Here is a 13,506-nt window from a genome sequence, read left to right as displayed (position 1 = left end):
ACAAGAAAAGTCCAGCAAGTCAGATATATTGGCTAAAGCAGCTTATGGACCTGCGCATGAAGGAGAATATGACAACATCTGCTCATTTGAGCCAATTCCATGCTATTCTCAAGAACTTGACTTTGCAGGGCATTACCTTTAATGATGAGGTTACTCCATTGTTTTGGGATTTGGTTGCATTGCCTCAGGGCAAGAAGGCTTTGCCATGCAAATGGATGTACAAGCTGAAAAGTACCCCTGGGCACCCCCAAGCCGGCTTATAAGGCAAGACTTGTTGCTAAGGGTTTTAAACAGGAGCATGGAGTTGACTTTGATGAAGTTTTTTCTCCTATGGTCAAGATGACCACCCTACGCTTGGTTTTAGCCTTAGTCACGCAGCTTGACTTGGACATGTATCAAATGGATGTCATGACTGCATTCTTGCATGGGGATTTGCATGATGAGATTTACATGGAGCAGCCTAAGGGCTTTGTAGAACCTCGTAGAGAGCACCTAGTGTGCAAGTTGAAGAAAAGTATTTATGGTTTGAAGCAAGCACCCAGGGAGTGGTATCATAATTTTGATGCCTTTAAGCAGTCACAGAGCTACAGTTGGAGGTGCTATCTCTTGGATGTCCAGGGTTCAAAAGTGTACAACTTTCCCTAACACTGAAGCCGGGTATGTTGCATCCACTAAGGCTTGCAAGGAGGCCATATGGTTGGGCCGTTTGGTTCATGACCTTGGGATTGATTCTATACCTACGCTGCATTCGGATTCTATGAGTGCTATTCAACTAGCCAAGAATTCGGCCTTCCATGCAAAGACAAAACACATCGAGGTGGGGTATTACTTCATACGTGGGTTCGTGGAGGACAAGTCTATTGACCTTGTCAAGATCTCCACTGATTAAAATCCTACAAATTTTCTCACGAAAAGCCTCACTACTGAGCACTTTGCCTTCCTTAGGAGATTGATGGGCATTGGATGAGGTGACGTTTTTCCTCATCCTATTGTACATGTGTACATTGTACTATCTTTTCTTTTTCTTTTCACTCCTCACTGGGGTAGATTCGCCTTTAAGTGGGAGGTTGTTGGGGGTAAAGGCACCTCTGCCAAGCCGCCCGTGTATTACTACATTGACAGTACCCGCCACTGCACACTGCAGGTGGCAGGCGATTGTCACCGTCACTTTATTCTTTATTCTTTTAGTGAGAATTTGAATAAAGGAAGGCCCGGTCACACATTGTGACTGTTGGAGTTCCCATTTGGTCTCTCTCTCTTTCTTGCTCTTGCTCTCTCACCATAGCTCTTCCAAGCAAGCTTTGATCCTTCTAACCTTTCATATATAAAATCCCTGTTAAAAGAGGTTCAACCCAGCTATATACAACAGTGAATACACTGTCAAACCAAACTATTTCAGTACCAAAATCAGCTCCAAATCCACCATAACATGGGCATAGCATTCCCATACATGTAGACATCACCCTAGCATAATTGAGCATCATAAGACCAACAAAGTTGACCATAGAAGCATCAAATAGAGTGTTGCCTTGTGTTTCTAGCCAGCAAACCTTAGCCAAAAAAACAGAGTAAATGAAGTGGTTAAATCAGTCCAAAATCAACTCCAAGCAATGACATAGCATCCCCAAATATATAAGCATCACCGGGCATAACCAAGCATCATCCAACCAATGGCAATGATGTAGACACCAAAGATAAGTGTTGCCCTTATGACAGTCTATGGACTATTATAATTGTCAAAAATTGAAGCTTAGTACTAATATCAAATGCCAAGAGTGGAAGGATCAATGCCAAGGATCAAAACCAAGTGTATAAGTGCTTATATAGCTGCCCAATGAAGAAGATATGTTGTAGGAGTGAAAAACGTGAGCCGCTACTAAAAAAAGGGCATGTTTCACACAATGTGATGCTACACCAACAAGCACCAGTAGGGTGAGGGCTATGGAGGGCTACTTCAACTTGCTTGAGAAGGCTCAAAGAGTGCCCAAGAAGAATGCAATCGATAGGAAGCTCAAACATAGTGGCTATGGCTGCCAACAAAGAGATGACTATTGTAGGTATTCGAATGGAAGTTGAGAGTGTGCCAGACCAAGCTCGATCTCATGAAGAAGAAGGCTCTAGTATAAGTTGAAGGGAGGTGAGCCCTAAAGAAGTGGAAGCACGAGTGGGAGCAAGAGCTATGGTGAAAGGAGCAAGAGCAAGAGAGAGAGACAAACACAACGTGGGAACTCCAACAGTCACAATGTGTGACCAGTCTTCCCTTTATTCAAATGTAATTGAAAGAATAAAGAATGAAGTGACAATGATGGGCACTCACTAGAGTACTATCAGTGTAGTAATACATGGGCAGCTAAGCACAGAGACACCTTTACCCCCAACATGCCAACCTTCACAAGTTTATTCAAGTTCTTTTTTGGGTGCCATTTCTTTTCTTACCAATGATGTCAGTAATAGTTAGGGCACTTCATGTCTTAATGCACATCTCATTTGGCCAGAGGGTTCATGGGGGTGAACCCTAAAACCAACTGAGAGAGACCTCAAAGCTTTTGTGTTATGTAAAAATATTGATTTGTTCAATAACATAGCCTCACGCGCATATAAACATGCTCTATAAATACCATTCAAATTCATTGTATAAAAAATTTAACTCATACATATACTCATATATGAATATATAAGCAATATCCCTACAAGCTTACATATAGTGATGCTAAAGTATTATAAATAGACTAGTTTTGCATAATACAATTTTGTGTATCTCTACCACACAAAAATATGAATAAATAAAAAAACTATACGTACTTGAGTAAGATAGATTCATTAACCCATAGCCATTATTGAAAAAACAACTTCCTCTTCCAAAATATAGCTCAATTGGGTAATCTTTCAATTACTTTTGCAATTTCTTAACTTTAGTATATAAAAAGAAATCAATAAGATTGTTCACATTGCTCATATAAAATCTACTTACACGTATAATTGCATATGAATATGTAAACAATATCCCTACATATATTGATACTAAAGTACCATAAATAAATTAGTGCAAAATACAATTTTGTGTATCTCAACCATAAGAAAATATGAATGAAGAAAAAGTATGTATGTTTTAAGGTAGATCCATTGTCCTAAATCAATTATTAAAAATATAGCCTCCTCTTCACTGAATTATTCAAAGTTGATATAGAGTGCATAACCTATAAGGGTGAAGTTATGCTAGAACTCCTCTCGAGTTGTGTTGCAACATATGGTCTATCAACATTGCTTACCACACCTAAAAATGAGAAAGGATATTAGGAAAAATAGTTTTTTTCTTAATCTCTTTTATACAATAAATCATTAATCAAGAAATTGAGTGTGTATTACTTGGTGTGATGATATGCTAAGCTCTAGTATTGGTAGAGCAATCAATAGAATTTGGATGAAGTTGATGTAAAATTATAAAACACGATAAATCTTGAAACTCCCATTTTCTCTGATTATTTGATATTTACCTAGTGCATAAGGGGTATGTATTGTAATCATCGTCTATTTGTGTAATATAGTAGCATTGATTATATCTATAATACAAGGCTATAGTACATCTTGTAAAACTTATTTGTTCACAACATCGATGGTAGCATTTACTATATTCTCTTTCTCATGAAGCAAAACTTTCACTTTGTTTGGTGACTTTACCCTCGAGAATGCAACATAGAGTTGTCCATGAGTAAAGACTAGGGACTTTTAGTAGATACAACCCCAAATATGATAATGTTTGCCCTTGAGATTTATTAATTGTTATTGCAAATGCTAAACAAACAAAGAATTGCAAACATTTCATAGAGAAAGGGTGTTGTAATGTAGTTGGGATGAAAGTGATTCTTGGAATAATAAATACTCTCTTTCCAACATTGGTGCCTATTATTATCTTTCCCTCGATGACTTCGTTGTTAAATGCCTTATATAAGCCTAGTACCATTGCATAAATCTTTGGAAGAATTCAAATTCCTAAGCAATGTTATTGGACCATTTATTTTCAATAACAAGATATAAAGAGGAATACCACCATAGAGGTCCAGGGGAAATAAGATATTCGATATTTTATATGGAGTATTGATGGAATCAACACTAAAGTGTTATTTAACTTGTCCTAGCATCAGCTACAATGTTGGTTATTCAAAATCTCCACCTCATTGTTTTGAGGTGCAAGAATGGCATGCTCACTAAGAAAGGACATATAATCATGTTTGCAACGCACATCTCAATAGACAAAGTTAATCAAGTTCTGTGTTGACCCTCCCTCACTCCGATAGCATTGCAAATGGAGTTTGCAACATGTTATTACTACATGACAAACTTTTCCTATCCCTAATGTCTTTTAACCATGCAACTCATTCATCGACACTCGCATATTCTATGTAAGTTTCAAAATGTTGCTATATTGCCAATATTGGAACAGCAGAGTCATACCAACAATGTCCTCACAAGTACCTTTTGGCATGATAGGTAGTATCTACCTAAAATCTCCACCATGCAAAATAACCCGATTGCCAAATGGCTTATCACACTACATTATATCCTTTATAGTTCTATCAAGTACTTCAAAATTATAATGATGCATCATTGGACCTTCATCCCACAAAATAAGATTTGTCTCCTTTAACAATATGGCAAGGTTACTTTGAATAAGTATATTGCATGCAAAATGATTATCATATTAGCCAATCCCCAATACATTTCAATTCACAAAGTCTCTTGATTATGGCAATATTAAGCTAATCTATAATTCACAATAGTACAATAAGCATTAACAATGTATTGTTTGTAGTAGAGCAAGCAACCACCACATAAGAGACATGCATTAGTGTCATCATGAACTTGAAGTTAAAAAGAATAATATTGTATTTGACTGACATAATCTTTGTCTGTGAGATTTTTGGCATTTAAATGAGGATCCACATATCTATAAGGAACTTGAATTCGCCATCCATCCTCTCCATTTGGAAAGAGAATAACATATAACAGAGGTATATGTACCTTATGTAAGTTAATACAGTAATCAAATGCCGTATCGAGTGCAAACTTGAATATTGTGATATTCAAGAGTATCATCATCACTTGTCTAGGTATGATTACCATGGTGGAAATAAAGTACCGTCCAGAAGTGCAAACTTGAATATTGTGATATTCACGAGTATCATCATCACCTTGTCTAGGTATGATTACTATAGTGGAAATAAAGTATTATCTAGAAGTGGGCCGATTCTTGAAAATTAACATTCTTATTTCCATAGAGGGATTGGTTTGCAAGTTTGCACCCATTGCTTTAAATACATGAGCATAAACATTGTGATGATCCATCATGTATTGAAGCCCCTCAAATAAGTTTGGCAAAAGCCTAGACATAACCCCCATACGATTTGTTTCATATTATAAATATAGAATTACGCAAATTTGGCATTTGTTGTTCATTCTCATTTGGCAACAAGGAACTTGTGTGATGATATTTTGATGCATGAACTTGAAAAGTATAACCACTTACATGTTAAGGCAAAAGCTCATCAAATTTTACATCTATTGAAATAAAAGCCAAAGCACTATTATATGCATATGTTTTGTTTGAATTCTATACTTTGTGGATGAGAGCCATCCTATAAACTATGTAGAGGTTGCAATTATTATAGAGGTGGTAGAAGTAATTTTCCACCTCTACAACAATGCTTTTTAGTTGAAATAGAATGCACAAATTTTTCTTTCAGAGCGCTACAACTCAGCCATGCAATGCTCACAAACCTCAATAAGCATACCAATAATATGCACATTTTATTATTGGAATAGCAAAATAGTTGTCAATGGATGAACTTCCGAACTACATGGTATTTCATGGAAATTTGAACAAAATCCACCATTTTCTAGAGGAGACATATAAGGGTCATTCCCATAATGCTCATCCAGCATCTCAATATCTGTATTATTCAAACTTGCATTAACTTGCTAACCACTTATAGGTGCTAACATTTCAAAGGCCAGCAATTCATGGAGAGTAGAACCCTCTTGCACACTTGGCATCTAAACATTTATATTGCTTCTATTTGTATTACCTTGTTCATAGATCTCAAATTTGTTTATAGATCCATTTGGGGCTTATATGACACCACATCCTTGCCATTCACCTATGTTTAGCTCTATTAACATGAAGCATTTGGCAACATGCACTTTATCCATTATTTCTACTTACATTTCCTTACTAACATGCCACACTTGGCATTCGAATATCTATATTGCTTCTATTTGTCATCTTGTTGGATATTAAGTTTATTAGTTGTCTAAATTGGACATCGCATCACATTATATTCATATCTATTTCTTGTAAGGTGGTGTAATTGTTGTAATTGTGCTCTAACTCTTGGGGTGTGCCTATGTTTAGCTCTATAACAATGCACACCTAATATGCAATCTCTACTCATAGAATGTACTAGGAGCACCATCGTTGGGGACCACCTAAGATAAAATGATATAGAAAAGAATAGATTGATATTGGTTTTAGCACAATTGATATAAAAACTTACATTAATTTTAAATATACAAATACATTTGAAATTTCTCTTGTAATGTAGGAACAATGTGAAATCAAAATGCATATTTATGGCCGTGTTAAAGAGCACATCAATTTTTATTATTTAAATTTCTTCAAATGCAATAGAATGAAGTTTTTGTGTAATACCATCCATCAAAAAAGTGTTGAAGAGATCATGTATGCAAAGTAAACAATGGATTTGAGGATCAACTTATGGTCACATTTGCTACTAGGGTTAACATTGGAGAAAACCTATCAAGACAACTTTAAAAGAGGTAGCTTGCACATTAAGGGCAATACTCTGTTTGCAAGGAAGTTCTCTTTATCACAAACAATAAACTCACACAATCGATTCTCTATACGTACTGCTTGTACTAAGCTCTTGTAGATGATCCTCCCTTTATCTATCTTGTCTAATATTTTCTCGATTCTCTTTAGACAATCAACAGCGTCCTAATAGAAAGAGACCTAGGCAATTTGACTTTGGAATAAACATTATTATAAATAAGTAAATAACATCTAATATACATAAAACAAATAAAGTAAAAAAGATATATATATATATATATATATATATATATATATATATATATATATATATATATATATATATATATATATATATATATATATATATATAGAGAGAGAGAGAGAGAGAGTGTGTGTGTGTGTGTGTGTGTGTGAATATTTATTGATAATAAACTAAGTATAAGGAATAATTAAAAATATATATTAAAATAAGTAATAATATAAAATAGACACAACACACACATATACGCATAAATAAAAGTTAAAAAGTGAAATGTATTACAATGAGAGAGAGAGAGAGAGAGAGAGAGAGTGTGTGTGTGTGTGTGTGTGTGTGTGTGTGCGTGTACGAATATTGTAAACCAAGTATAAGAAACAATAACTATATATAAGAAATAAATAATTATATGTAATAAATATATAATACACATATATATAACATAAATACAAGAAAAAAAGTAAAATTTATTATTATGAGAGAGAAATTGTAAAACCCAATTTAAACATAGAAATAAATATAAAACATAAGCAATATATGATAACAATAATAACAATATATCTCAACATAAATAATGCCAACATCTCTAGTTTATTATGTATTATAATAATAACAATGCATGTGCATACGCGTGCATGCACACACACACACACATAAAGTGAGTGAGGTGTGAATATGTATTGATGATAAGCCGAGTTTAATGAACAACAAATTTGTGTATATATAATAATTTCACTTAACATAAATATAAATACTACATAATACAAACAATATATCTAAACATGAATAATAGCAAACATCTTTGGTTTTTTATGTTTTACAAGGGGGGAGAGAGAGAGAGAGAGAGAGAGAGAGAGAGAGAGAGAGAGAGAGAGTTAAAAGAATTTTAAAACAATTTTATGATATGTAAGAGAGAGAGAGAGAATATATGTTAAAATGGAATTTTTTGTCTTATGACTCATAAAAAAGTATTGTAGATATTATATTTACCAAGAAAACTATGGATTTGAGGATGAGTTTATGTGGTGATTCATCTTCCACATTGCAAAAAACCTATTGAGCTAAAATTTTAAGACACAAGTTGCACATCAAGGGCAATGTTCTCTAATGCAACCAAGCTATCATTCTTGTGTGCACTTGACTCACATAGTTCATTCTCTATACTACCAATACTCTTAGTAAGATCTTCAAATTATCTTCATGACTTTGTAAAGCTCCTCGTGGCCAGTGCTTTTGAATATGTTTCAATATCTCTCCTATAGAACCCTTTATTGCTTCTAATTGAATATGTATAATTACTCCATCCATTGGATTCCCTTTATATTTATCTTCCAATATTCTCTCAATCATTTGTAGACGATCACCAACATCTTTATTGAGAGAGATTGACGCTCTTGATCCTTAAATGATGTATTCACTTACTTCTCAATCGCACTTGAGTGATGAATGATCCTTAAGGGTCCAACAGTATTATCATATCCTCTAACATGCAAATTGACTTCTTCCTTCCAATCTCTTTCACTTTGCGCACATTAGGAGTGCATTGTACCAACATCAAGTACAAACACATTCTATCTTGCACCAAAAGCCTTAGCACATTCCATATTACACAAAATGCATGAGTAAACATTAAGGCATACACAAATTAATCTCAAAAGTTAAGAAATTATAAAAAATATATATTACATGATTTACATAGAGAATCATTACATATATGTGCATCACCATGATTGAGATATGGAGCATTAGAGGCGGGGGGCGGGGGGCGGGGGGGGGGGGGGGGGGGGGGGGGGGGGGCGGGGGCGGGGAGGGGGGGGGAGGGGGGGGCGGGGGGGGAGAGAGAGAGAGTATAAATTCTCATGTAGTCTACCAAGACAATCAAACCCCTAACAAATCTAAAATAGAGGGTAGATAGTGTCACATTCGTGTCGACGCATGTTGAGATCTTCTGCAAGCTCACTATTACTAAAGTCGTAGAGGCACCCACTCCAAAGAGTAGTGTAAAAATGAAGGGCTATCCCAATAATACAAACAACCTAGTTACAGATAACTATTTTTCTCTCTAAGTCTTATATATGGGATTGGATTCTCTTAGCTTACTACCTAATAGTAAATGGGCAAGGTATTAGGATTAGAATTCTAATTTAGGCATTGAGGTTTCTCTCCATCTCTTAGGAGAGACTTCTCATAATGTACTTGTACAATCAATATTTGTTTGTTTTTATCCCAATATCAAGCTTTGGAAAAGGTTTGTTTTGATGGTGGAATCTTTAAGATTTGGATATTTTAAGTTCATCTCCGTCGTTACTAAGTTAGGTTTATTTAAATTAAACTTTTAGCATAACTACACACATTTCTAATTGAACTCTATCCCTAATTCAATAGCATTGCCTCCCTCAAAATACAAGTAATCAAGGGAAGAGAGAGAGAGAGACGTCAAATGTCAGAGGAAGCAAATGAACGAGTATCCCTAAGCGTATTTTTATAGATGCATGGGAGAGTGTGTCGAGATAGTGTGCACGCAAGTCAAGACAACCAAGAGAGAGGACGTGCATGGCTCAACAATGGACCGCATGTCGAGAGAGGGCACATAGATCGGATGGCAAGCGGGCAAATGGCAGGCAAGTTGATCAAGTGGGCTTTGCAAGGGGGCTCTGAGCATTTTGTGTAGGCACCTCCGCACGACACAACACGTGCCCCCATACCCTCCCCCCGCCCCCCCCCCCCCCCCCCCACACACACACACACACACATTTCAATAATAATAATAACTCACATACTCCATTCTCTATACCACTATTACTCTTAGTAAGATCTTGAACTTATCTCCATAACCTTCTAAAGCTCTTCATGGCCAGTGAAGTCATTATGAAGGGTATGAGAGAGAGCCAGTCATATAGTAAGAATGTATGCAAGAGAGATGCTTGATTGATAGTGAAGCAAGTACATTGTTTTATAGATTTCAGCTTGGACACTCTCCCTTCTCTTTGCTTATGGGATGCATTTCATCCATTTGTATATGTCCTCTTTGACTGCCACCTCATCCATTCTTATCCATCCACGTCTCTTAGACCTAGTTTCCATACACATAAGATATGCTAATAAACCCCCCCTTGATGCATGGTTGGTCATTACCAATTGCCACTATCATCAAGGATGTGATTACAAAATAAGATTCCACCCCCTAAGTCCCCTATCATACTCATACGTGGTGTGACCAAAAATAGGATGTAAGCAAATAGCTTTGGATTGATTTGGGAACTTATCCCCTTGGCTTCATCATCGATGCCAATAGTGGGCATTACAATTGTAGGATTTAGAATAGGTGTCCATTAAATGGAGATACATTGTTGGATTCATTAGATACATCATGATTTTGAGAAGGCTTGTTTGCATAATTTGCTTAGTTGGAGTAGCACTCCCTTTTGAAATGGCCAAAGCGTCTACAAATTGTGTATTGGTATTTACCTTTGTTTCTATAATTATTGTCTTCATGATTAGTTAGTCTATAATAATTTCATTTAAGCCTTGAATTTCTTGTTTATCCTCTCTCTTTTTTTCCTCTCTCTCTCTCTCTCTCTCTCTCTCTCTCTCTCTCTCTCTCTCTCTCTCTGTTACACAAATAACCCCTCTACTTTTGGTGGAAGCAGCCTTAAGTTTGTTTGATAAGCAAATCCTTTAACCATGCCCCTTAAACATCCCCCTTAAGCTGAGGGTTTAAGCTAACCCCTTGCTTGGCAAGCAACACAAGATAAAGAGAAGTGAAAGTTCATAATGACTAAAAACCACCTTTCAATGATTGTAAGCTTCAATGGCAGCCACCAAGAATCCTTCAAATATGATAATGACCAAGTACAAATTATATTTCCTTATACCTTCCTTGAGTCAAAACATCAAGCTTTGAGCTTCTTTAGGCAACACCTTCTTCCTTGTCTTGAGCTTCTTCACGCAACTATGGATGTCTCTATCTCATAAGCTCAAGGATAAGGCTATTATACCAATTGAAGATATTATGGAGGGAATGAGAGAGATCCACTCTTAATAAAATTGTATGCAAGAAAGATACTTGATTGATTGTGAAGTAAGTACATTGTTTTATAGCTTTTCAACTTGGACACTCTTCCTCCTCTTTGCTTATGGAATACATTCCATCCATTTGTCCTCTTTGACTACCACCTCATCTATCCTTGTCCATCCATATCCCATCCATCTCCATTTATGATGATATTTCGACCCCAACCATCCCTTTTTGTGTTGTTTATAAAGTTGCTTTCCAAAAATGATAAAGAGTATACGTATGATGTTTCGAAATGTAATGTGGCAAGCACAACTCAAGGCCTCATAGTCTTTTGACTCATCTTTTGATTTTAAAAACCTATGCTAGCAATCCCAATCAATTTAGATATGAACCATCAAATTTTAAACATCAAGCACTTAATTCAAAGTGCTAACCTCTAAACTCTTAATTAGGGCTAATTGATAACTTTAAGATTGCTATTTTTTATATTAGAAAAAAAATTGAAATTTGAAGCTTGGCTATCATTTTTAATTATCTTTTAATCACCTCTCTATGCTAAGGTTGAATTTCTTACAAGGCCTAAACTTGTCCAAATCTCCCCTAATGGTAGGTTGCAACATAGAGAGATCATGCATCTTGTGTAAGCTATCTAGGAGACCAAACCAACCTCCTCTTTAAAAGTCTAAAGAGAGATTTCCAAGGATGCGAACTTGGTACTTTAAGCAATGGGCAATGTAAGAGTGTAGGGACCATACAACTAAAAATCAATGCAACAATTCCATGGGAGGAGCAATCCTTCCATTGTTTGTGTGCAATTGAGGCAATACAATTTTCAAAAGTGAGCATTCCCAATGCATGCAATAGGCAAAGTCAAAGATTTCCCTAGAGACATTCATCATGCATGAGAATGGCTAACTAACACTACACAAAGGGCAACATGGATTTAGCTTTATTTGACCTCCTTGAAGAAGGATCCCAATAATAAGATGTCAATGGCAACTTAATCCATACATAGCTTTGTGAAATATCCAAGATGCAAGAGGATCAAGCCTTGGATGACTTGAACTAGGATCTGGGAAAGTGAAGCTAATCTCCCTCATCAATTTCAAAAAAACAATTCAATTGCCCAAAAAAGCACTTATTGACAAACACATCTTGATGCAAGACAAAGTGGACTAGATCCCCTCACATCAAAGACACCGGGCAAAGCACATAACATCACAAAACCTTTCATATTTTCTAGAGAAGCCTATGGGAGCATTGTATATGATCTTGTGACGCTACACAATTAGTTGGAGGGGAACTAGTACGATACTATCAAGTAGAGCCAACCTTGGATGTCATATGGGGTGCTTTCAACTAGCAATTAGTTAGTCAAGAACATTACCTCCTCTTCAAGGCAAAGATTCATGACACAATTTTCATCATCAAGATTTGGTCACGCAACCATCGACCTAGACGCTCTACCTAGTTACCATGTATAAGAGCTACTACATCACAAAAAGACGTCAAGGAGATTATTAAAAATCTTACTAGGTGGCATATTTGGGAGGCCAATTGCCGATTGACCTTCAGCATTGAACGCCTTTCAACATGTGCAACTTTGTCGGTCATCCATCAAAAGGCAACTACGAGTGCCTTCAAGGGGGCTTTCAAGACCGACGAGCTGTGACCCCAGTTCCTTTACATTTGGAGTTGCCATGGCCTGTCCCTCTCAACTTACAAGACAACAAAGTTCAATCGTGTTACACTGCACCATGGCTTCTTTCCCCCATCCCCAATTTCAAGTGTGTGATACATCCCAAGTGTGTAATACATCCACCCACTTCATGTCATGAAGGCAACCAACTATGGAAGGACCAAGCAAAAAGCAGATTTAGATGTTCATATTCACCATCTTCACTTGTTTATACTTCTTTGTAGGTCTCATGAATATCAGCTAAGTTAACCCTTCCTCTTTGAATCCAAGGCACATAATGATAGCAGAGTACACACTGCCCACCACCAAATTTACATGACATCCTGGTGCTGGTTGACAACATGACAGGACAACTATACGCCACAGCCTACATAATCCAATGACCACCACCAAATTTACATGACATCCTGGTGCTGGTTGACAACATGACAGGACAACTGCACGCCACAGCCTACATAATCCAATGACCACTAAGGCTAAGCTATGGCAGGCCCAGAAAAATAGAACCGTCTAGTTGCTCCCTGTTGAGACCAGCAGACTCTGCAAATGATACCAAGAATCTCCATCGCGTGGGCCAGTTTTAATGTGGGCTTAATATGGAGGGCCCATAGAGCACCAGGTAAGAAGCAAGAGAGGGACCTATGGCCAACATCTCAATGAAACTCCTTAACGTTCGATGCACTACCTTGTCTTCAAGCAAATTC

The 13,506-nt window shown here is 36.6% G+C and overlaps 1 protein-coding gene across 1 annotated transcript in view; it reads right to left on the bottom strand.

The window, feature by feature from the left end:
* Positions 1 to 12,805, bottom strand: part of LOC148033170 (uncharacterized) — a 14,618-nt gene extending 1,813 nt beyond the window's left edge. The window contains exon 1 of the mRNA XM_087682344.1: positions 12,736 to 12,805. Coding sequence (XP_087538470.1) covers positions 12,736 to 12,805 — 70 coding nt within the window. The remainder of the gene's footprint in view (positions 1 to 12,735) is intronic.
* Between the last annotated feature and the right edge of the window lie 701 nt (positions 12,806 to 13,506).

This window comes from Lygodium microphyllum, chromosome 7 (genome assembly GCF_053477565.2).
Source record: "Lygodium microphyllum isolate KBCC chromosome 7, Lygodium_microphyllum_v1.1.10, whole genome shotgun sequence".
Lineage (NCBI taxonomy): Eukaryota > Viridiplantae > Streptophyta > Polypodiopsida > Schizaeales > Lygodiaceae > Lygodium > Lygodium microphyllum.
This window is presented reverse-complemented; position numbering and strand designations above follow the sequence as displayed.